Source organism: Adiantum capillus-veneris, chromosome 11 (genome assembly GCF_014529385.1).
Source record: "Adiantum capillus-veneris isolate H3 chromosome 11, ASM1452938v2, whole genome shotgun sequence".
Classification (NCBI taxonomy): Eukaryota; Viridiplantae; Streptophyta; class Polypodiopsida; order Polypodiales; family Pteridaceae; genus Adiantum; species Adiantum capillus-veneris.
The window spans coordinates 99,623,558-99,649,781 of NC_140941.1; the positions used below are offsets into that span (position 1 = coordinate 99,623,558).

The following is a 26,224-nucleotide window of genomic DNA, read 5'->3' on the forward strand; positions in this document are numbered from 1 at the left end:
GGCTTGTAGACATGCAATTGAACTTGAGGGCAGGTGTGAAATACTACTAAGGCCAGATCGTCTCCTCCCTTGAATATTCTATGAGATGACGTTGAACTCGAGGGAATGTGTTATAAACAGCTACAACAAGGTGTGAACCACCTCCTAGAATAACGGCATGATGGAACCTTGGCAAAGTGGGCTCATGATGGTGTTGTGGCATGATATTACATGCATTTAATCTCTTACATGATCGCACACATGGTGAAAGTCTGTTACTAAGCTGGTGGAAAGAACTCGTAAAATGTCGAGTAATTTCAAGTTGCAGTCCATGGTAGGCACTCAATTTGTAGGACTCATGTATCAATTATCTGTGAATCAATGCAAAGAAAAGTTTACTTACTATGGCTACAATATGGTTGGAGGAATCTTTTTAGTTAGATATAAGTACCAAGTTGCTTGCTACTTACTTTCAATGTCGATTATACGTAGATACGCTCCTTTGTGTAATCTTGGGGTTGGGGTTCAATCAAACCCTACTTGAAAGTCTTTGCCAGCACTTTGAAGTACTTTGTAGGAACCACTTTAAAAGTGCTTCGTTACTGGTGTTCACACTACCATCTTGTGGAAGTTTATTATATTAGCTAGAGTGTTGAAAGGTAGTTTTAAGCTTCTTGAAAGTACTTTCAAGTGCTTCAAGTCCACTTTTAGCAGTTTGTAGAAGTGTAGAAACACAATTTTTGGCAAATGTAGTTATATGTAGCACAACATTAAGGTATTGGTTAATTACAATGCAATCTTAGTATGATGTGAAGATTGGCATAAGTTCTTTGTGTGATTTACCTTTTGGAAAAAGACCATGGGTACCAAGTGGGGTTACATATCAAAATTTAAGCTTGATGGTAGTGTTGATTGCTATAAGGTTGGACTTGTGAGAAATGTGTGTGATGAAGAGAAGGGCATCGATTTTGGTGAAACTTTTGCTCCCACTTGTCGTACTAGCATTTGTAGCATTTGTGCATTGGCATCTCATACAAAGTTGGAATGTACATCACTTAAAACGTAAAGACTGCTTTTTTGAGTGGTGATTTCATTAAGAAATATATATAGCATTTGTGCATTGGCATTTCGATATTCATCAATTGGACATAAAGATTGTGATTTGCACCAGGAAATATATATAGCATTTGTGCATTGGCATCTCAATTGGACATAGACTATTGTTGTGAATGGTGATTTGCATTACGAAATTTATATAGCTTAGTCTCGTGTTTTGGTTCACAAGGGTTAATGTCGGCTCAAAAAAGCTTTGTATGGTTTGACGCAAGCTTCAACCACTTGAGAGCACTTTGTATGTCAAGCTTGCAAATGATGTATTTCCTATCATTGTTACAGGGCTAGATGTTTGCTATGTAGTCTTTTAGGTTAGCAGATTTATGCATAGCTCAAAGTCCATGCATTGGAAGTTAATGAGTGGATCTTTTGCTACTTGAGTGGAACTATACAGCTTTTGGTTCTTTTGATCCAAAAGGAGATAATCTACATGCTTTTTAAAACTCGCATCGGGTTGGTTTCTAATGATACACGAGTGCTAGCTGGTGGTTTTTGCTACACTACGCACTTTTGCTTATTTTATCCCAAACAAAAAGATAATTGTTGCTTAATCTATATGCTTTTTTAGACATTGGGATGGTCGCTTGTGATACACAAGTGCCAAGTAGTGGTTTTTATTTCATGCATGAGAATTCATGCATATCTTAGTTGAGCAAAACTCAACCTATGCTAGCCACTTATAACTGTGAGACCAAGTACATGACAACTTTTCGCTTTTATGGTTTATTCCAACTTTTTGAAAACCCAAAATTGTGAAATTCTTGCTTTGTAGAAGCCCAATAAAAGTAAGCCTTTATAGCACTAGCAATGCCTTGGATTCCTTTTCCATAAGTCCTCCATTATGTTACTAAAGAAATGAAGAACCCCCTCCTAAATAGCCTTTTGTCCTTGTAGCAAAGCCTCCATGATAACCTTGAAAGTTGGATCTTCATGTGCATCTCATAGATCATGGATAAAAGGTAGGTTCAATACACTTTTGTATATAGAAGTTGGGTGTATGCATGTACTTGGACCTTAACATATATCTCACGTGTAGAGTTTACACAAAAGTGAATTGTGAGATTAGAATAGGATATATCCTCTACTTTTAGAAGAGCTCACTTTGAATCACATATTTGTGAATATTTTGGTGATTAATAGACACAATAATAGTCTCCCTAAAAGAGTATATTCCAATTTAAAGATATGAAAAAGGTGTTTGAGCCAAACACATTCAACAATAGAGAATATGTATCACTAGAGAATATGTTTATGAAGTAGAGAATATGTAGGATATATCCTCTACTTTTAGAAGAGCTCACTTTGAATCACATATTTGTGAATATTATGGTGATTGATAGACACAATGATGGTCTCCCTAAAAGACTATGCATTCCAATTCAAAGATATGAGAAAGGCGTTTGAGCCAAACACACTCAACAATAGAGAAAATGTATCACCAGAGAATATGTTTATGAAGTAGAGAACATGTAGCATATATCCTCTACTTTTAGAAGAGCTCACTTTGAGTCACATACTTGTGAGTATTTTGGTGATTAATAGCACAATAAGGTTTCCCTAAAAGAATATGCATTCCAATTTAAAGATATGAAAAAGGTGTTTGAGGCAAACACATTCAACATTAGAGAATATGTTTATGAAGTAGAGAATACATATCACTAGAGAATATGTTTATGAGCTGTATCTATGACTCACCAAATTCTGATCAAGGTCACATGCCTTCAAACCATCCTAAACTAAGTTAGCTAATAGGTTCAATCATGTTTCCAAGGGAAAGATTTGTAAATGTAATTGGCACCTACTTACACTTTTCTTGTGCTATCTCTATATGCATTACAATGAGGTGAAGGATCTCACATTGGCATTCTAAAACAAGAGAATAAACATGGGGCTCTTAGATATTCCAAATTGAAAAATCAAAGAGGTTTCAATGCTTCACATGCAAAAGCAAAATGTACACCTAACTCCCTTCTCCACAAGGGTTTGTTTTAGAAAGCGAAGGATGCGAAATTAGGACTGAGGATCTCTTCATTTGACTTTCACTATTGGCAAGGTTCAGTATGGCATTCCTATAGGCCTTTCGTGTTAACATGCTAAAGCCATTTTAGGAATCTCCACCCACAATAATATGATCCAGTGGAAGTCAAGAAGATGACCATATTGACACATGAGGCTAAGACTTTTCTTGAGAAGTTGACCAGAAAAAAAGGTTTATGTACACTTAAGTATCAGCTTACTTAGAGACATGTAATCTCAATAAATGCCTTCCATTTCTAAAGCTGTCAAGATTAAATCATCATAAATGGACATATGGACAATTCTCTTTATCAATGAAAGAATTAAGAAACTAAATGACTGCCTAATCATTGTGCTTGTGGCTTTCGGTGCCCAGATGACCCCATCAGAACTCCAACTGCCACAATAAACATGAAGAGCATGCTGGTGAGAAGTATGTAAGTTTTCCGAGAAGAGCGGTGATACTCTCCAAACAGTATCACTGCCCATATCGTACTCACTAGAGGAAGTGCCTGCAAAGAAGCCACCATGCAACTTAGCCAATTAATACCAGTACAATTGTCAAAAACAGAAACTGATTAGAATTGCTTTTTTCACCCATTATTTTGTGATCCCACTATCGGATAGTTTCCAAGTGTCTTAAAACAAGCACTTTGTAGCCCCTAGTGAGTTGATGAAAAAAGATCCCTTCGTGATGCTCCTAGCACAAAGTGCATCAAAGAAAAAGTTCTATGGTGCCTGGGTGTGAGTGTGCATTTCTAAATTTTCAAAAAAAAAAAGAACCCCTTTTCAATGGGAGTCACATAAAGTGCATTGAGATCTCCATTCTCTTCAACTGCTATGAGAGTCGCTTAAATAACAGCAAAGAAGCAATGAGCACATGCTTGTCCACCCAAAATCACACCTCCTATCCATACAATAATAGCATAATACCAACCTTCAGAAGAGGAGAGAATCATGCCCTCTGTGCATATGCCCTTACACTCTGTCTCAATGCTCTTGTTTTTCAGATGTTAACATCACAAGTGTATGCATATAATGCTGACATATTTTGTCTAACTTCATACGGTGCCGAGCCACGTTTTCCCCTTTCTAATTGCTCTAAAGTGGTTATTGTTAGCTGAGACACTCTTCTCAAACAGAGGATAAGTGCATGCATGCATGTGTGAGATAGATGAGCATAAAACCAGCGAAGCAATAGCTACCAACCTGGACAGCATCTGCTGCTGCATAGCCCGCTGTCTGACCTCCCATGAACTGGAAACCATTACCAAAACCACAAAGAAACCCTGCAAGTAAGGCCCAGTGGCGGCCGCTCCAATCTGAAATATAGGCTTTGAAGGAGGATTTTGGTAGCCCACATATGGGATGATAGAGAAACAAGATGTTGAGCCCAATGCCAAGAATCACACATGAAACAGAAAAATAAAAGAATGCTGTATACACAACCAAGTGAGGCACCCCATCCTTCAGTGTATGCCACTGATCATTTGTGGCCAAATTGAAGGCAGGAGAGAAAAGAGAGAAACAGAGTCCTGAAAAGATCACAATACTCAAGCCAACGAAAATGCTCCTGCCATGAACCTGACAACAAAAACACAATGAGAAGTGTGGAATCAGGTGCAAGATCTCTGTTACACTATCTCTTTCTTTCGTTTTTCTTTAACTTTGGGCCTTGGAGGATGCAATCATGTATGTACTCTCTCTCTCTCTCTCTCTCTCTCTCTCTCTCTCTCTCTCTCTCTCTCTCTCTCTCTCTCTCTCTCTCGCCCGACATGCACGACACCTAGTCAGACTACCTACCATAGAGGAGATTGATGAGATCTACCAGCGGCCAATGATGGATCTCCTGTGATTTAGCTCTTTTTGAGGATACACCCACATTGTGTTGTATTAGCTCCCATTCACTACTTTAGTACCCCTTTTTTCAAGCACCTTTTTATTTATTTTTGGTACTCGGACTTTGTATCAGATCCACCACATTGTAACTTTTTGGTCTCATAGGTCACTTTGCCCTTTTGAAGACGTTAATATAACATTTCATTTCATTTCATTTCTCTCTCTCTCTCTCTCTCTCTCTCTCTCTCAACATCTCAAGGGCACAGTCTCCAAGATAAATATACTGACTGGTGATCCCAAAAGCCATAAATACACAAAAAATACTGCTTGGTTCTTCATCTCTCAGGTCTTCTAGCATATACATTTTTATCGACGCCAAGAGGTGGAAATTTCTCCTCAAACTATGTCATAAGAACATCAAGAGGAATCTCATCTCTGTCTGAGCTACATGAAGGGACAATAATATTCTCAGGAGCCTCGTCAAGCTCTGAAGGTGCAAATGATATAGCTGCTGAAGAGAAGGAAACATCAAGAGATGGACCCTGTACTATAGGATCCCTGCGTTTGTAAACCTTTAAAACTGGAGGAGCCTCTATATGCCTTTGTATAGCCGTCGCTTCCTTTTCTTTGCTTCCCTCCAAGTGCTCTCTGCCTCTAACCTTCTAGTACCTATAGAAACCTGTGCCTGCCTCTCTCGGACATCTGTTTGCTGTCTATGCTAGAGGTGCCACTCTCCGTGTACATGTAGCTGCCTTATGTCCTGCCCTATAAACAATGTCCTGGAAGCCCAATAAAGTAGACTCTCTAAAGAAAGTCACCACCATGTATTGTAGGGGGTGAGGTGAAACGAGGAGGATTCTTCACGAGGGGTGAAGAATGAATCAAAGAGTGAGTGTAAAAACTATCGGATGGTGCTCCACCCTCGCTCAAAACAATGCCCAGACTACTACTCTCTTGAATATGCAACTGAACCTCTGCTAATCGGCCTTGAAATTCGACTATAACAGCCTCGCTTGTCTCCATCTGTATAAATAGCAATAAGCTCTGCTGAAGTCAAAGGGATTATGTGCAAGAACTTAAATAGCCTGGTACTATGTCTCGACTAAACTTTGCAACAACCTGTCCCCAATGGCCAGACAATCACAATCCTGAAAGTAGGACTGTCAAGAAAGGTAGCCTTAAGTTAGTCCAGCCTGTATCCCACCACCTTGCATACCAAGCAACAACTGCTCTGATGCAACCACTGAACTGCGACTGGAGCTGAGGGTATCTGAAGTCTGGCTCCAACGGAGAAACCATCAGAATCCATAATGAACAGAAGATCACTTCAATAAATAGTAGCGTAACACCGAGTGTGATCTGGGTGTGTCAATGCAGATGACCTAGTGGGATTCCTTGCCAATAGAACGGCTTATCATAGTAGAGTGCCAATAGAGGAGCTCATAAATCACCAACGCTGGGTTGAGGCCAATGTTACAGCCACAAGAGTGCCTTCTCCCTATACCCTGACAGATCCTGTAATTTTCACCCAACTCCTCACGGAAAGGAACTGAACGGCTAAAGGGAACGGGCTGAGAAAAGGGAAAGCTGTCAATGTGTGCGAATGTTTGTGTGACGGAGGAAGGCTATGCAAGGGACGGCTGCGAAGTGTGTGTATGTGTGGGTGTGTGAGTGGCAAAAACTGAGAGGCTTCAGACTATGGGGGATTGACACTATGAGATATGGGGTAGTGGAGCCGGGAATAGCTGTGATAATGAGGAGGAGAAGTAAAGAGCTAAGGGTGCAGGAAAGCACTGCCAGGATAAGGCTAAACACTGTGGGCGTATGAGGTGCTGATGTGGATGGAGCCGGGTGGCTATGGAGGCTATTAAAAAGAATGAAAGGGCGCTATTAAAAAGAATGAAAGGGCGTAAGCAGTTGGGCTTGCCGCTCGTGCAGGTGAACACCAACTCTAACCGCACAAGCTACATGAAACGTGGAACGGGACTGCAGAATGAGGATGGTTCAGAACGAGAATGGGGTCGAAGGTATGGGACAAGAATGGTGCAGAACAAGCAGCATTAAACACACTTAAATATGCAATCACAGCTTAGTCTTTCCCAGCAATGCAAGAATGCGTTCTCCGGGGGATTGTCGCTCATGCAGGTGAACAACAATTGCAACGGCACAAGCTACATGAAATATGGAATAGCACTGCAAAGGGTCTCCTCCTTGCTGTCATTGCCCTGAGACTGAGGATCACTACAGTAAGGATTGTCCCAAACATCACGCATCCATGTCTTCGAGCCCAAGTCACAGCCAACTTGAATTTACCTTTCCCAAGATCAATTTGATAGAGGTTAGCACCACCCCTCAGCCGCCACCTTCTGCCCATGTGGTTGCCCCTCAAGACAAGCTACAGTTGGTAGAGGAGCCCGTTGGTGTTCTCACTCGGGCCCAGAGGGCAGCCCTCGGTCTTAGCATTCCAACAAGTTCAACTCCCCCACACATTATCTCACCAGTGAATACTCCTCTTCCAGAGATTTGCAAGCCATCCCCTAGTGCTAAGAGAGGATCCTCATCTCTACTCTCTGATATTGATGGGGCTTTCTTAGAAGCAGTTGCTGACCTACAATAGATCAAGGAACAAAGAAGGCATTGATCCAAAGAGAAAAACCTACAATGGAAACTATCTTGAAGCTTTCAGCAAGTATCACTCTATGGCATGCTCCGGCTAGATGCGGGTTTCCGTAGTGACACCCTTGCAGTTATTTAGTCGCTTTACCCCGGAGCAGGTCCTAGTGCAACCATCAGAGTCCTATATGATATCCTACCCCATTGCTCTCCTCATTGAATATAGACACCCTTGTCTCACCGTGTCCATCTTGGGGCGGCAATTCTCAGGAGTGATAGTGGATGGTGGATTTGGCATCAACCTGATGCCTAAGTTCACTATGTTGGCTTTAGGTCTGTAGCCTACCCGACCTACTCCCTTCACAGTTACGTTGGACAAGGTGCCCTTGCAGGTACAAGACTTCACCTTTAGCTTGAATTTTGTTGTGGTTAATCTTCCCTAGGTTGAGGGAGGATTTCTTTTGCTCAATGATAGACCATGGCTACGGCACACTAAAGCACTACATGATTGGGGCAATGACACCATGTGGATACATACTCTAGGCTCCACAATGAAACCACTTCGCCTCCAAGGAGGGATGGATTCAGTGGTGCAACATGGTTCTTTGTTGATGGAGTCCAACCCTGAACTATAACAGCCTACTCCACCTGATGGGCCAGAAGAAGACCTGCTAGAGTGGTTGGAAGCTATCAAGTCTATGCCTTGTTATGGGGTCTCTATTCAATCTTTGCTTGCGAATAACCCATCTTCCAATGTTCTTACAATAGCTAGCCATAGTGTACCACCCAGCCCAAAAGCAGGTGTCGAGGTCATTGAGGTTGATGACTCAAATGATGCTATAGTTCGAGCCTTTGGGCTTGGTGAGCCTATATAACGTAGAGGAGGAAATAAATTTCCTTTGCACGAGTTCGCCCATTAATCAACCTCCTCTGTGTCTGACTATCAGACCAAGGCAAAGCTAACCTCTGTGTCTCATGAACTACCCTTCGACGAGCTTCCCCAAGGATGGCTACAAGAAACATATACAAATTTCTATAAATCAAACATCAACTCCAACTCATTATGTCTCTATGCTCCAAAAAGCGGCAACCCCTTCACCTACTGTTACAGGCTTGGACATTCCAAGCGAGAAATCAATAGCAATACACGAACAAAAACCTTAAAACCACTGAACTTCAATAAAGAGAGAGAGAGAGAGAGAGAGAGAGAGAGAGAGAGAGAGAGAGAGAGAGAGAGTCGAACGGCACGACAGAGTTCTGTGCCCAAAAGCACTCGCCCCGAAGACTGGCACCCCTTTCGGTATTTCTTTATTATTGATCACATCAAGGTACAACTCCCAAGGGTCCTCTGGTCTCAGACTTTGCGTCCAGATGCTCTGCAGAGTGAGGCTTCAAGGGCTCTTATAAACAGTACAAGGGATGTCCAAAAGCAGAGTCCCAAAAGCATCAGGTTCAAAAGCATTGAACCCCAAAAGCATCTGCTCCCAAAAGCTAGCGCAAATCACAGAATTCCATACAACCTGCCACATGGCAATGCCAACGCAAAATGCGAAAAATCCATACGATCTGCCACGTCAGCATGTCAGCGCGATTTACAAAAGTCTCTCCTAGAGTTTAAGCTTTTGGTCTTTAGGGTTTTAAGGCCCACAGCCGGTGCTCATAAGTTCTTCAAGTTGGTCGGTTCAGTTTCTCTTGTCCACTCGGCCATTTCTCTCAGTTGGTCATGCCACATCATCACTTTGTGACATTTCCCCCCCTTGAAAGAATTGTAATCGCCCTCGATTACGCCCACAAAAACAGCCAAAGGACAGAAACTTTTATCAGTAGACACTGACTCTATGTACACATGCACCAAACTCCACCAATCCAACACTTCTACAAAGACATCACTCATTGATCAATCACATTTCTGTCGAGGGTCTCATATATAAATCCTGATCATTGTACCCATCTAGCAATCACATCCAGACCACATTGATCTTTTCACGGATGTCTTGATCTGCTAAATCTTGTTACTATCAAATTCATATCTTTTCATTTCAAATTTCAACCAAGCAAACCATGCCCTTGACCATCTCCTCAAGACAGTTCATCCACATAATAGCATGCGGTTCACAAAATCACACACTTAGTTCACACAAAACATGGTGTTTCAATCATTCAATCTAGCCATCTCATTCCATCTAGAACTTTTATTCCACCTAGATAACTGTGTAGCCAACTCATCCTTCTGGAACTCTTGATGCACTCACAATAGTATCCAGTCATCTCATCTAGATAGACATCTTGATGCACTAGAATTTCATTCACTTAGGCATCACATCTAGATCTCACCGATCTCTAACAGATGTCGGGATGCACTAAGTTCAAATCATGATCTATTGTAATGTATTTAGCAATCACATCCAGATCTGTCACTGATCTCTCGTAGATGTCTTGATTCACTAAATCTTGTTACCATCTTATCTCTCCAAAGAACAAGACCGAAGTCATTTCGTCTTTCAAACATGCACTCAAATACTACTCACATGAGAGAGCACATATAACAGATTCATTTCATGAATTCCCAGTTTGAAGTACTTCTTTCACAAAGTCATCTAGCAGAATACTGTCATCCCCATGAGTATCCCTGAAATGCAAAGGAAGTCAGTGACTTTATTCCATCTAGGTAGTCTGTGACAAAGGAGTGGAGTAACTCCCCTCTTGTGCAGTTCCCGGCGGGCTGCATTAGATTCAACCCTCTGATCATCCAGATCTCTTGGAATAGTCGAAGCTAGACCAAAGCCTCAAGGTAAAGTTCCAAACCTAAGGAGTATTTGCTAGGTCCTCCTCCTCCATCCTCTTCGCATCCAATGCCCGATAGTTCTTAAACTAAGAAGTACCGTTTCACTTTACCTTTTACTTTTCTTTCCCTGTGAGCCAGTATCTGTTCTGGAACGAGAATCTCATCGGTCTCTTCCACTTCAAGTTCCCTATCCAATGGCACCTCACCTGGATCTGGGGAATTCTTTGATCTACTAGCTGATTCCCTTTCCTTTCTTTCCTTGTGCCCTATGACCTGTGGATAGCTTTGCTAGCCTCCCCTGCCCATTGGCACGTCAGTCTCAATCATCGAAACCCTGAGACGCACTTGTTGGAATTAGGGTTGCAGGAAAACACACAGCTTGGAGAAGACGAAGGAATTGTCTTTTTGGGCCACTTGGTTGGTCTTCAGTAAGTTGATAGGTCTTTTGCTTCTTCTTCTTTTGCTAGGGTTTAGGCCCCACGGTCAAGATTTGCAACTCAATCAAGTTAGCTCAAATACCCAAAGGTCAATTCAAGAGTCACTTAGAAACACAAATAGTTTCAGATGCAAGTGTGAGACAAGAAAAGGAGAAAATGTATGAGTAGCATAGAGGATTCTCGATCTCACAAAGAGATTGACATGGATCACCTTTGTAGAGAGAGATGTCACAGTTGATTGTGTAAAATGAATTAGATTCAATCCCAATTTTCTTTTGGAGAGAGAGAGAGACAGAGAGAGAGAGAGAGGATCTTCTTCTAGGGGTCATCAATCACAAACAGTCTCGAATAGCCTTCCGGAACCTTGTGCGATGGACATGGCGTTTCTTTCATGAACACTCCCCTCCCCTCCCCCCAATGATTACTTCCCCTGATGTGTGGGGTCGGTATGCAACATCCTTATACACGGTCCCTAGACAGACACTTCTCCTAGATCCTCTTGAGCCATGCCCATCTACGAGTACCTTCTTTACAACTAAGATGGAAAAGATGGCCATTGACAGGATGAGGACCAGGAGGGCATATGTTCATGATGGTCTAGTAGCAGAGCACTTTATACATGCTAGAGATATGTTGGTAGAGGTTCTTGCAGTTTTGTTCAATCGTGTCATGTGTGAGGGTCTACCTGAGACTTGGAGACAGTCTACTATTGTCCCTATCTTCAAGACAGGTGATCCTACAAGCTTGGAAACTACCATACTGTTATAATTGGACACACATTGGCACGGTTGTATACATCTATCCTTGAGCAACAGTTGAGCAAATAGGTAGAGAATGAGGGCATATGGGCAGGGGGACAAACCGGCTTTAGGAGAGGCTTCTCCACTCTTGACCATATTCTGACACTTAGAGCCATCATTGAGGAGGGTAGGGCACATGGGAGACACATTTATTGTAGCTTGTGGATTTCCACAGAGCATTTGATATGATGCCCAGAGCCAGATTGATGCGCAAACTATAGGAGATATGAGTGCCCATTGAGTTGATTTGGGGGATCATGGCTCTATATAGATCAGTGGTGGGACATGTACGCACTTGAGAGGGGATATCTGATTTAGTACACTCCACTAATTGAGCAAAACAAGGTTTTCCATTGTCTCCTACTCTAATTGGTATGTATATACATGAGGTTTCTGATTACATTGACAGAGGGTGACAGAGGTGCCTAGCTAGCAGGGACATGGATTCCATTGTTGTTATATGCTGATGATATTGTGTTGGTCTCTGAGTCACCGGAGGGCATGCAGTGACATTTGGATGCATTACCTAGCTTTGTCGAGGATAGTGGATTGTCTATAAACCTTGGTAGAACCAAGGTCATGGTGTTAAGCACCACACCGCAGTGGATCAAGAGATCAACACCTACATTCACATATGGTCAGGAGATTGTAGAGTACAAAGATGCATATGCTTATCTTAGGGTAATCTTCACTGGGCCAATGTTTTCTTGGAAGAGAGCAGCAAAGACTAGACTGACTAGAGCGTACGCGGCCTTGGGAGGATTAGAGAGGATGTGTTCGCAGGTTTAGTTCCTAGAGACCCAAACAAAGCTCTCGCTCTTTCATACCTTGGTAGCTTCAGCTATGCTCTATGGGGTTTAGGTTTGGGGACCCTCTGTGGGTTAGGTTGGGTGGAGAGGTATGGAGATGCCCTTGGTACCTATGATCTCTCGGCTGATTAGAGCCAAGGCCTCCATGTCCCACGAGATCATTAGAGTGGAGTTAGCAGCCCCCCCCTATGGAGATAGAAGCACTTACTAGAGGCACTTACCAGATCAATCTCCTTTATAAATAGCTTATGGGATACTACCAGAGACAAAATATGCCAGAATGGCCCTTGAGTCCTCCAGATAGTTATCTTTACAGGGGAACATACCATGCTGGTATGCACAAATGTCATCATGGTTCCAGATACATGGCTTCAACATGGACAGCTTGCCTCCCTTCTAGTACTTCCTTGATGCACCATCGTTGTCTCTTACACGAGTGGAGATTACTAGACTCATTCACCAGGACCTAACCTAGTGGGACACCAAGAGGACATGGATAGAACAGGGGTTAGGCACGAAGATGGCTTTCTATAGAGAATGTTGTCACAAAGTGCTGATGTGGCGTGCCCAATTGGAAGGAAAATGACCGAGAGGACAAAGAGAAACTAAACCCAGAAGAACAAAAGAAAGTTCTGAACCTTGAAGATTTAGGTGAGAGACCTAAAGGGGGTCAGGAATTAAAAACCTAACCCCTATTGACTTGAAGAACTTATGGAGCACCACTTGAGGGGCCTAAAACCCTAAAACATCAAAAGCTTGACCTTTAGCTGGTTTTCGTAAATTACGCTGAGAGTAATGAGTTGGCAATTGTACAGATTTCCGTGTTTTGCACTGGCTGTAGTTTTGGCAGTTTTTGCATGCTTTCGGTGGCAAATCTTTTGGGTGCTTGTGCTTTTGGATCATATAATTTTGGGGCTTTGCTTTTGAGACCCTTGTAAGTTTAGAAGTGCCACTCTTCTAAAGAGCATCTAGATGCAAAGTCTCGGAGAGAGTTGGACCCTTGGGAGTTGTACCTTTGCGAAGCAATAATAAAGAAATAGCGAAAGGGGTGCCAACCTTTCGGGCTAGTGCATCTGGGGACAGAACTCCGCCGTTTTGTGCTTACTCTCTCTCTCTCTCTCTCTCTCTCTCTCTCTCTCTCAGCCCTTAAACAGGAGCTTGCTGATATAGTAAGCAATGGACTAGAGGAAGGCGAATTTCAAACCTCGGTAATAGATGAAATCAAGAAATTAAGGAACAGGTAAGGATGATCACAGAGGAAGAGAAATTGAGTGTGGCAAAGACATCTTCATGGGCGGAGATGATACAGAAAAAGGCGGACGAGGCTGAAAAATGGATTGAGGTCGCCAAGAAAGGGAAAGGTCAAGAAACTCCTTGTACACCGACGCTTATCAACATGACTCTCGAAGAGGAACAAAGAAGGCGGATGCGAGCATTGCATGTGAGAGTGACCGGTCTGAAGGACATAAACAATGTGGAGAAAGAGGTCACAAGCCTTACATCCATGATGGGGATGGAGAAGCCTTTGCACACAAAGGTATGGAGGGTAGGTAAGAAAAGTGATGGCATGGGAGAGTCTTCAAAGGGGAGAGATCTCATACTACGCTTCCCCTCGTTGGAAGAGAAGAAGGAATTCTTGAGGAAGAGGCCTTCTCTCAAAAAGACAGGTATTTTCCTCGGTGATGACCTGACTCTCTCACAGCTCGCACATATGAGAGAGGTAATGCCAGAGATTACAACGGCAAGGGAGAAGGGAAAGATAGCCTTCTACAGAGATGGACGGGTGGTGATTTTAGAGTGGCGTACTGCATGACGGTGCGAGACCTATGGGACCACACTGAAGATGGCTACCTGGAATTGTAATGGGTCTATGAGGTTGGACGTGGGTGCATTTGAGAACAGTTTCAAAGACAAGATATTGTATTCTTCTCAGAGACTCATCAGGCCCCTGGACAGGTAATGCCACATGTGGTGGGATACAGATGGGAAACAACTCACAGGACAAATGCGAGATCTAAGCATGGGAGTAGAGGTTCAGGAGGAGTAGCAGTGCTATTTAGAGAGAAACTACAACCATTATTGCATATTGTACGAAGAGATGATCATGCTAGTTATACGTGGGTGAGACTGAGAGATGACACAGGTCGATTCCTATATATTGCCATATGTTACTTTCCTCCCAGTACATCAATGTATGCCGCATCCAGAGGGCAGTCGCCTTTCTCTATCCTAGATGATGACATTTGGGAGTTTTCTAGGGATGGTGATATCATTCTCCTAGGGGACTTCAATGCCCGAACGGGCAACTTGCAGACAGTCTTCTACGACACTTCAGATGAGATGCTTAGAGAGCTGGATGTGGGTGAGTTGGGACTTGACAGATGCTCAGATGATAGAGAGCAGACGGAGTATGGGAGATACCTCATGGAAATGACGACTACACATGGATTAGCCATACTTAATGGCTTACAACGATTTCTTGGAGCATCCGGTTTCACATGCTTTCTACATAGACATGGGGCCAGTACACTGGATTATGTTATGACACAACCGAGCTTTGTCCCCTGCATTCAGGATTTCACAGTGGGAGCCAGGTCAGTGGGCATAGCAGTAGATCATGCTCTCTTGACACTATCCGTTAAATTTCAGTATAGTACAACCCAGACATCAGGAGGCAGGTCACACACCCGCTATACATTTACACCAGAGACTGATTTCGTTTATTCAGAGGAGATCTGGGACCGTCTATTGGAAGGCACAGCTGGCACAAATGGTACAGGCCTCTAAGTGGAGGAGTGCACCACTCTACTGACTGAGACACTGCATGGGGCTGCATCAGTGGCATACGCACACACTCAGCCGGGCAAGAGACGACATTCTGGGAGCATGCCCCAGAATAGTTGGTATGATGAGGAGTGCAGAGAGATGAGAGCCCAGCTTCAGAGGGATCTTCTTTTAGGAGTCATCACTTACAGACAGTCTCGGATTGCTTTCCGACGCCTTGTGCGACGGAAGAAGCGAGCTTACCTAGCTCAGATGGAGCGAGACTTGTATCAGATGTTCTTGAGTAGGGACTCAGGAGAGGCATGGCGACTCTTCCATGAGCACTCCCCTCCCCTAGTGATTACTTCACCTGATGTGTGGGGCCAATATGCGACATCATTATATACGGTTCCTGGACAGGAACCCCTTCCAAACCCTACCAAGCCTTGCCCAGCTACGAGCACTTTCTTTACACCTGAGATGGTACAAAGGGCCATCGACAGGATGAAGACCGGGAAGGCATATGATCATGACGGTCTAGTAGCGGAGCACTTTATACATGCCAGGGATATGTTGATGGAGGTTCTCGCAGTGTTGTTCAATCGTGCCATGTGTGAGGGATTACCTGAGACTTGGAGGTTGTCTAATATTGTGCCCATCTTCAAGGCTGGTGACCCTACAGAGCCTGGGAACTACCGCACTATTATGGTTGGACACACATTGGCACGGTTGTATGCATCTATCCTGGAGCAACACTTGAGTAATTGGGCAGAGGGCGAGGGTGTACGGGCAAAGGGTCAGGCCAGCTTCAGGAGGGGTTTCTCCACTCTTGATCATATTGTGACAATCAGGGCCATCATTGAGGAGGGCAAAGCACATGGGAGACGGATCTATTGTAGCTTTGTGGATTTTCGCAAAGCATTTGACATGGTACCAAGAGCTTGATTGATGCGCAGACTACAGGAGATGGGGGTGCCCATAGAGGTGATTTGGGGGATTATGGCTTTGTACAAATCAGTGATGGGACATGTACGCACTCCGGAAGGGGTATCTGATTTAGTTCACTCTACTATTGGAGTGAAACAGGGCTGCCCATTGTCTCCTACTCTATTTGGTATGTATGTTGATGAGGTGTCTGATTACATCGACAGAGAGGGTGACAGAGGTGCACAGCTGGCAGGGACGTGGATCCCATTGTTGCTATATGCTGATGATATTGTGCTGATATCTGACTCACCAGAAGGTATGCAACGACAATTGGATGCACTACGCAGTAGTGGATTGTGTGTAAACCTAGGTAAAACCAAGGTTATGTGTTTAACACCACACAACAATGGGTCAGGAGATCAATACCTACTTTCAAATATGGTCAGGAGATTGTGGAGTATACAGATGCATACACTTACCTGGGGGTGGTCTTTACTGGGCTGAGATTTTCCTTGAGAAGAGCAGCAGAGACTAGACTAACTAGAGCTGGTGCGGCTCTGGGAGGAATGGAGAGGATGTGTTCGCAGGTTCAGTTCCAGGAACCTAGGACAAAGTTATGGCTCTTTGATACTTTGGTTGCCTCTACTATGTTATATGGGGTGCAGGTTTGGGGACCTTCTGTAGGCCAGGATGGTTGGAGGCGTATGGAGAAGCCCCTGGTATCTATGATCTCTCGGCTGATTAGAGCCAAGGCTTCCGTACTGCATGATATCATTCGAGCGGAATTAGCTGCCACCCCTATGGAGATTGAGGCGCTTAGTAGGTCAGTCTCCTTTGTACACAGTCTGTGGGATACTACCAGAGACAGATATGCCAAGGTGGCTCTAGAGTCCTCCAGACAATTAGCTCTTAATGGGGATACATCATGCTGGTATGCACAGATGGCATCATGGTTTCAGACACATGGTTTCACCATGGACAGGTTGCCTCCTTTTCAATACTCTCTACAGGCACCCTTGAGGTCTTTGACGTGCGGGTGGAGATTAATAGACAAATTCGTCAGGATCTGATCCAGCCGGACACGAGGAGGACATGGATAGAGCCGATACAGGAGTTGGGCACAAAGATAGAGAGCCTTTTCTCCACCTCACGGGGGATGGGTTTGTGATTCGACCTAGCTATATGGACACGCATCTTTCTCATGGTGTGCGATGTGCCATTGGCCGGATACGCACGTCCTCACATCAGCTAGAGATTGAGACTGGCAGATTCAGAGGGACACCAACAGATAGCAAGATATGCCGCTTATGCCATCTAGAGCAAGAGACAGAGGTACATTACATATGTCATTGCACAGTGTACTATGAGATACGAGGCCGTTTTCATTGTCTATTCAGAGAAGGTTTTGGGCCTCTATCTAGGGTCATGAGTTATGAGGATCAGAGATGTCTTGGGCTATATCTACTTGAGCTACACAGGCATAGAGAAACTTTACTGAGGAGAGTTGAAGAGAGACAACCCCAGAGACAGATCACAGATTTCTTTACACTAGATATTATACACCCAGAAGAACAGACAGAGGAGCAGCCAACAGTGGAGAGGTCTACCCGCACTACTGGCATTCTCATAGACCAAGCATTGGAGCTAGGGAGATCTAGACGACCCCGATGGAGAAGAGGAGCTACACAGTTTCGAAGGAGGCTACAGCAAAGGATTCGAGCCATACTCTTTCGCCGTCCAGAGTGCAGATGAAGATGGATCTCTATGAAGATAGATCTCTACTTCTCTCCCATATTGTCTACACATTGTATAGCTCAGTTCACACATTTCACGCCTTTTGCCTTTCACACCTATCAGCTTAGTTTAGGATTCCGCAGTATTTATCTAGTTATCCTAGTTTTATTTATTTTGTTAATCTGACTTTGTATCAGATACACCGCATTGTAACTTCTTGGTCTCATAGGTCACTTTGGCCTTTTGAAGACGTTAATATAACATTTCATTTCATTTCTCTCTCCAAGTTCAACAATTTTGCAGTTTTTGTTCGTGTGTTGCTATTGATTTCTTGCTTGGAGTGTCCAAGCGTGTAACAGTGGTATCAGAGCTACTACGGAGGATCTAATCCCTTCTGCAAAACACATGGGTTCTCACAGAGATTCCAACAAAGACAACACCCCTACGATTGTTGGTCACTGGGGAGATGAAGAAAAGTTGAAACCTAGCATGGGAACTAAAGAAACCAACGGAGATTTTGAAGTACTCCAAAGATCCAAAATATGCGAATTACCTGAAGAATTACCCGATTAATGACATTCACTCGAGATGGCGAGAGGCCGTTGATTCTCCTCTCAAGATAATAAGGAAGCTGAAAGAGATGCCGAGTGTAGAAAAGCCGAAACTTTACTTGCAGAAAGAGTTTGACAAAGCTCTTGAAAAGAAGATGAACTAGTTAAGGAAAGGCTTAAAGCACTCTCCGAAGAACAGGAAATCAACAGATTTCCCCGATTATTTGGGTTGGAAGTCGACTTTTGAGGTGCTAAGTAGATCCAAGAAGTGTGTTCGTTTCAAGGATGACTCGGATTTTTCTTCGTCTTCAGAGAGTTCCAATAGTTCATCGTTGTCTAGTTCCAGAGAGGATGAGAAAAGGCAAAAGAAGCGGAGAAAAAGCCAAAAAAGCAGATTTTTGAAAAAGTGTAGAAGGCATAAGAGGCCATCTAGTAGGAGAGCTCGTCCTCTTCTAAGGGTGGGGAAAGAACAAGAAGACCAAGGAGTTCAAGGATGGGGGTCAAGTAGTCAGATTTGACACATTTTTAGGCTGCCAGGACACCCATCGAGCCCTTGAGTTCATACAACAGTCTGATGTCGCCTTCTGGGGAGGTCAGTTCTCGGAACGTTCCAAGGTGCAAAGGGCGGCATCTTACTTGAAAGAAAATGCACTTACATGGTGGTCTACTTTGTTGTTACGCAGAGAAGCACCTAAGAAGTGGGTAGAATTCAAGAGAATTTTCAATTCTGCCTGGATAACAGAAAAATATGAAGAAGATTTCATCAAGGCTTGGCATCATTTAAGAATGACTAAGAAAGACACGTTCAGTGACTACTGTCAGAGGTTTTGGGATACATATTTTCCAGCGTCCTCCTTTCGAAGGGTCACTTTGAGGATCGGATTGGCATGGTATCGAGAGCTCGATTGATACGCAAACTACAGGAGATGGGGGTGCCCATAGAGTTGATTTGGGGGATTATGGCTTTGTATAGATCAGTGATGAGACATGTACGCACTCCGGAAGGGGTATCTGATTTAGTTCACTCTACTATTGGGGTGAAATAGGGCTGCCCATTGTCTCCTACTCTATTTGGTATGTATGTCGATGAGGTGTCTGATTACATTGATAGAGAGGGTGACAGAGGTGCCCAGCTGGCAGGGATGTGGTTATATGCTGATGATATTGTGTTAATATCTGAATCACCAGAGGGTATATAACGACATTTGGATGCACTCCACAGTTTTGCAGAGGATAGTGGATTGTGTGTAAACCTTGGTAAAACCAAGGTTATGGTGTTTAACACCACACCACAATGGATCAGGAGACCAATACCTACTTTCACATATGGTCAGGATATTGTGTAGTATACACATGCATACACTTACCTGGGGGTAGTCTTTACTGGGCCGAGATTTTCTTTGAGAAGAGCAGCAGAGACTAGATTGATTAGAGCTTATGCGGCTTTGGGAGGATTGGAGAGGATGTGTTCGCAGGTTCAGTTCCAGGAACCTAGGACAAAGTTATGGCTCTTTGATACTTTGGACCTTGGTTGCTTCTACTATGCTATATGGGGTTCAGGTTTGGGGACCTTCTGTAGGCCAGGATGGTTGGAGACATATGGAGAGGCCCTTGGTATCTATGATCTCCCGGCTGATTAGAGCCAAGGCCTCCGTACTGCATGATATCATCCGAGCGGAGTTAGCTGCCCCCCCTATGGAGATTGAGGCGCTTACCAGATCAGTCTCCTTTGTACACAGCCTATGGGATACTACCAGAGATAGATATGCCAGGTTGGCCCTAGAGTCCTCCAGACAGTTAGCTCTATAGGGGGATACATCATGCTGGTATGCACAAATGACATCATGGTTTCAGACACATGGTTTCACCATGGACAGGCTGCCTCCTTTTCAGTACTCTCTACATGCACCCTTGATGTCTCTGACATGTGTGGAGATTACTAGACTCATTCGTCAGGATCTGATCCAGCTGGACACGAGGAGGACATGGATAGAGCCGGTACAGGAGATGGGTTTGTGATTCGACCTAGCTATATGGACACACATCTTTCTCATGGTTTGCATTGTGCCATTGGCCAGATACGCACATCCTCACATCAGCTCGAGATTGAGACTAGCAGATTCAGAGGGATACCAACAGATAGCAGGATATGCCGCTGTCATCTAGAGCCAGAGACAGAGTTACATTACATATGTCATTGCAAAGTGTACTATGAGATACGAGGCCGTTTTCATTGTCTATTCAGAGAGGGTTTTGGGCCTCTATCTAGGGTCATGAGTTATGAGGATCAGAGATGTCTTGGACTGTATCTACTTGAGTTACACAAGCATAGAGACACTTTACTGAGGAGAGCTGGAGAGAGACAGTCCCAGAGACAGATTGCAGATTTCTTTACACTGGATATTGGACACCCAGAGGAGCAGCCACCATTGCAGAGCTCTGCCTGCACTCATACTACCACTGCTGGCATTCTCATAGACCGAGCATTGGAGCTAGGGAGATCTAGATGACCATGATTGAGGAGAGGAGCTACACAGTATCGACGGAGACTACAACAGAGGATTCGAGCCATACTTTCTCGACGTCCAAAGTGCCGATGAGGATGGATCTCTACCATATCTTTACCCCCCCCCCCCCCCCTTCCCCCCTGCCCCCTCTCATTGTACTGGGCAGTCCCAGCTTGTAGTAGTTGTATTTTTGTTTCAGTTCTTTTTTATTCCGGACATGGTATTAGATTCTCTATGTTGTAACAGCTTGGTCTCATAGGTCATTTCGGCCTTTTGAAGACATTAATATATCATTTCATTTCTCTTTGCACCAGTAACTAGAGTTGCAATTAAATTACAGAAATTCCTTGAAGATGCCCAAAAATCAGGCTTGTATACATGAGGGGCCTATAGGCCAGGCACCAAATTACTGAGATACTGCAAACTCAACCACAAAAGTCTACATGACCAACGCCAATGCATTCAGAAAGGGCATAATTATCACAAAAAATCAATGCCAATGCAAAAAATGGACTTGTACCTTGATAGCCCTGGTGATTTCCAGCTGACGTAAAAATTCTGCTGTCCCAGGCTTGTAATCTATAACTCCTGCAAAAAGGATACTAGTATACTGAATAACTGAGGACTTCAGCATCAAAAATAATTAATGGGAAAAAAACATACTCGGTTTTGGCTCATCACCCTTCAGATGCTCAAAATCTGCTTCTACATCCAACCTAGCATAAACCAAATAGTGAATACATGTGCATACAGGCTTGCTATTGACGAGTATAGGTGATGCTGCAACTATCAAAAACACAAGAAACTGAACATTCAAACTCCGATAGGCTGCAAAAGAGTCCAGCAGTCAAATCTTCTTTTCCAGGTTATCTTTGGTTGTTGATTGTGTAAAATGCAAGTCAATCCCAATTTTCTTTTGGAGAAAGAAAGAAAAATCTTTTTACGTCTATTAGAGGCCAAAGTTGGCCTATGAGACAAATCAAATATACATGAGTGTGTCATCCATCTATCGAAAAAGGACAAAAGTACAAATTAACAAAATGTGGTCCTATGGTAACGGGGAAGGGAGTGATCCATGGGAGGCTAGGATACAAGATACATGGTACATGATTTTTTTTCTTTGGGGGGGGGGGTGGTTGTGTGGTGGGACTCTATCTCTAGGAGGTATGTGTACACATCTATGTGCTCAGGGAAGTACAATCATGAAGTGCATCGAGTTGACTAGTTCTTATGTCAAATTGGGGGTGTAAGATCGGGTACATGGGTGGGTGTGGTGTAAGGGATGTACGTATGATCGCGGCTGGGTTTGCTAGCATCAGATCAAATCTCCCTTGGGCTGCATGGTGGTAGCGAGTTTGAATCTCCTACATTTGCATGCGATGGAGTCTCAAAGCTCTCTATCTTGGAGCTCGGGGGCATCTCCTAGCTCAAACTGTCTCAGCCTGCTGTAGGGTGACCCCTTGCTGTGTCTGTGTGACAGATGGCGGTAGGGTGGTTGAAGGAGTACGAGCGGAAGTGCGACGCGAGAGAGAGTGCGAGAAGAAGAGCACGACGATATGGTGAACTCGCTCTACTGTAATGTGTAGAGCATAGTGAGTTCTTATTAGGTTTTTACAAAAGAATATGTGTACATACCTGGCGGCCCGCCCACTTACCTGGGCGACCACATTGGGCTTTATACCCCAACAACCTCCCACTTAAAGTCCAATGTGGTACTTCAAGTGTGAGAGAAGCTACTATACAAGCTAATATACAAGAGATGTAGAGAAGTGATGTACTACCCTACACCTAACTGCTTGCGAAAATGCGCAAAGCTCTCTGAGGGAAGTCCTTTTGTAAGTAGATCAGGAGGATTTTCTGTGGTGTGAACTTTGACAAGCTAAAGTTTCTTATCCTCGAGCATTTCCCTGATGAAATGATACTTCACATCCACATGCTTTGTCTTTGAGTGATAAACTGGATTGCGAGCCAATTGTATAGCACTTTGACTATCACAATATAACACAGGCATCTCTTCTTTGATTCCCAAATCTGTTACTAGTCGATTAAGCCAAATTGATTCTTTGCATGCCTCTGATGCTGCAACATATTCAGCCTCTGTAGTAGACTGAGTAACACAATCTTGTAATCTAGAACGCCATGATACTGCTCCACCAGCCAATGTAAAGACATACCCTCACGTAGACCTTCGGTTGTCTAAGTCACCCGCATAATCTGAGTCTGTAAAACCCTTTACACTTAGCTCCTGACTCCCATAGCATATACGCATACTCTTTGTAGCTTTCAGGTATCTCAATATTCCTTTCACTGCCTCCCAATGTTTCTTGCCTGGGTTTGACATGTATCGACTTACTACTCCCACTGCAAATGCAATGTCTGGGCGAGTGGCAATCATTGCATACATCAAACTACCCACTGCAGACGCATATGGAATCTTATCCATTTCAGCCTGTTCTTCCTCAGACATAGGACAATCTTGTTTGCTAAGTTTCACATATGGTGGCAATGGAACACTCAGTGCCTTTCCCTTCTCCATATTGAAACGTTGCAAAACCTTGTCAATATACTCTGTTTGAGATAACCAAATCAACTTCTTTGATCTGTCTCTCTCAATGCGCATACCAAGTATATGACTTGCCTCACCCATGTCTTTCATGTCAAACGATTTTGCCATCTTTGACTTCAAAGCTGAAATTTCTTCCAAGTGCTTGCCAGCAATCAACATGTCATCCACATACAAAATAAGGATCAGCCAACTGCCATCCTTAGTCTTCTTTGTATATAGACAGTGATCGAACTCACTATGTTTGTAGCCTTGAGAAAGCATAAACTTGTGGAATTTATGGTACCATGCCCTCGGTGATTGTTTTAAGCCATAAAGACTCTTTAACAACTGGCATACCCAATCTTCCTTGCCTTTCTCAACAAACCCTTCTGGCTGCTGCATGTAAATTTCCACATCTAAATCACCATGCAAGAACGCTGTCTTGACATCCATTTGGTGCAACACCAAATCTAATATGGCAACCAATGCAAGAAAGCATCTCAATGTAGTCATCTTGACCACCGGAGAGAAGACTTCATCAAAGTCAATGCCTTGTTCTTGCTTAAAGCCCTTGGCAACAAGCCTTGCTTTGTACTTTGGCTGACTATCATGAGCGGTGATCTTATACCTGTAAACCCATTTACAGGGTAGAGCCTTTTTGCCCCGTGGTAATTTAACTAGCTTCCATGTCTGGTTTTTATGCAGAGCTGTCATCTCTGACTGCATGGCCAATTGCCAATTCCCGGAGTCCTTCATTTGCACTGCTTCCTTGTAACATGAAGGCTCATTGCAATCAGTTAACATGACATAGTTCATAGATGGAACAAACCTATGAGGAGGTCGCGTGATACGTCCAGATCTACGCACAATAGGTGGCTCAGGCTTAGCCACAACCTGTGGTTCCACTCTATCCTGTCCTTGCTCCTCTTGAGCCCTGACATTTTGTCTTGCACGTGCAGGTCCATCTTCTTGGAAGACAACTCTTCTAATCTCCTCAACCCTCTCTGGTTTAGAATGATATTTGGATTCATTAAAGTGAACATCATTGCTGCGGACAACCTTTCTGGATTCGGGATCCCAAAGTCTGTACCCCATCTCATCAGAATTACCATAGCCTAGAAAGATGCACTTTCTACTCTTTGGCTCAAGTTTGTTCCTAAATTCTTTTGGAACGTGAGTATATGCCTCACAGCCAAAGACTCTGAGATGCTTGTATGAGGGCATTTTGCCTGACCATACCATCTCTGGCACTGAATCCTTCTGCAAAACCTTGCTAGGAGATCTATTTACAAGATGAACAGCTGTTGATACAGCTTCAGCCCAAAACCCATTTGACAGCTGTGCATTAGACAACATACTTTTGACCTTCTCTTGTATGGTCCTATTCATCCTCTCAGCAACACCATTTTGAGGAGGATTGTAAGGAGCAGTAAGTTCACGTTTTATACCTTTTGACTCACAAAAGTCCTGAAAGGCCTTTGAAACATACTCTCCACAATTGTCAGTGCGTAAGCATTTAAGCTTCTTGCCACTCTGATTCTCCACAAGTGTCACAAACGTTTTGAAAACACTAAACGCTTCATCCTTGTGCTTGAGAAAGTAAACCCATACTTTCCTCGAGTAATCATCTATAAATGTCATAAAGTAAGAAGCTCCCCCTAGAGATAGGTTAGGCATAGGTCCACACAAATCACTATGAACAAGTGCCAACTGTGTATCTCTTCTACTGCTTCTATGCTTATGTGGCTGCTGTGTTTGCTTACCATACAGACAATGTTCTCAAAATTCAAAATCATTAAATGAAAAGCCAGGCAAATAACCAGAACGAGACAAGATTTCCATTCCCTTCTTGGACATATGTCCTAACCGGCTATGCCACAAAGAAACGTTCGGCTGCTCGGTTACATTGATTACATTTTTAGAGACATTTGATACATAAATCATGTAAAGTCCTCCAGACTTTACTCCATGTGCTACTGTCATAGAACCCTTGGATATCTTCCACATGTTCTGTCAAAAAGTGGTGACGTAGCCAGCATCATCAAGTAAACCTGTGCTGATCAAGCTCTTTGTAATTGCGGGAACATGTCTCACATTCTTCAACGTGAAAGAAGAGCCATTCTGAAACTTCAATTGAACATCTCCAACACCTAAGATCTCACATGTCTGCCCATTGCCTAGCCGAACATGATCTTTAGTGGTCACATAAGAGGTAAACCACTCCTTGTTTGGAGACACATGAAGTGATGCCCCTGAGTCTATAATCCAGTCACTCAGTGCATTTCCATCAGATGCTGTAAGAAGAGCTGAGTCCATTGTATTCTTCAAGAAGTAAATGTCTCCTGACACTAGACTGTCATCCTCTGCAACAGTGTTTGTCACATTTATTTCTTGAATCTTCACTGAGGACTTGTTCTTCTCACCATGGTCTTCAGCTTTCTCTTTGCCTTTTTCTGCTTTCCATTCTCTGCAGTCTCTTTTCATGTGACCCTTCTTGCCACAATGGTAGCATTCTATGTCACTCTTGCCTTTAGCACTGCGAGACTTGCTACGAGACTGATTCCTCTTTCCACCTTTGTACTTTTCTTTGGTCCTTCCCTTGACAACTAAGACTGTTCCTTTGCCTTTGTCCATTGTCTTTCTATTGGTTTCTTCAGTAAGCAGACTTCCTTCTACACCTGCTATGTTCAAACCATCTGGAGGTGCAGAATTACTCAAAGCTGTGCGAAAAGTGTCCCAACTTTCCGGCAATGTGATCAACAGGAACATAGCTCTAACAGGTTCATCAAACTTGACACCTTGAGCT

General features: G+C 43.5%; 1 protein-coding gene across 1 annotated transcript in view; it reads right to left on the reverse strand.

Annotated features, from left to right (window-relative positions):
* Positions 1 to 3,047: 3,047 nt before the first annotated feature.
* The window catches only part of LOC147447726 (ureide permease 2-like), an 85,042-nt gene continuing 61,865 nt past the window's right edge, over positions 3,048 to 26,224 (reverse strand). Inside the window, exons 4-7 of the mRNA XM_086523443.1 lie at positions 21,537 to 21,589; positions 21,394 to 21,461; positions 4,318 to 4,692; positions 3,048 to 3,620 (exon numbers count right to left, since the gene is read on the reverse strand). Of these exons, the coding sequence (XP_086379569.1) occupies positions 3,456 to 3,620; positions 4,318 to 4,692; positions 21,394 to 21,461; positions 21,537 to 21,589 (661 nt within the window). The 3' untranslated portion in view covers positions 3,048 to 3,455. The remainder of the gene's footprint in view (positions 3,621 to 4,317; positions 4,693 to 21,393; positions 21,462 to 21,536; positions 21,590 to 26,224) is intronic.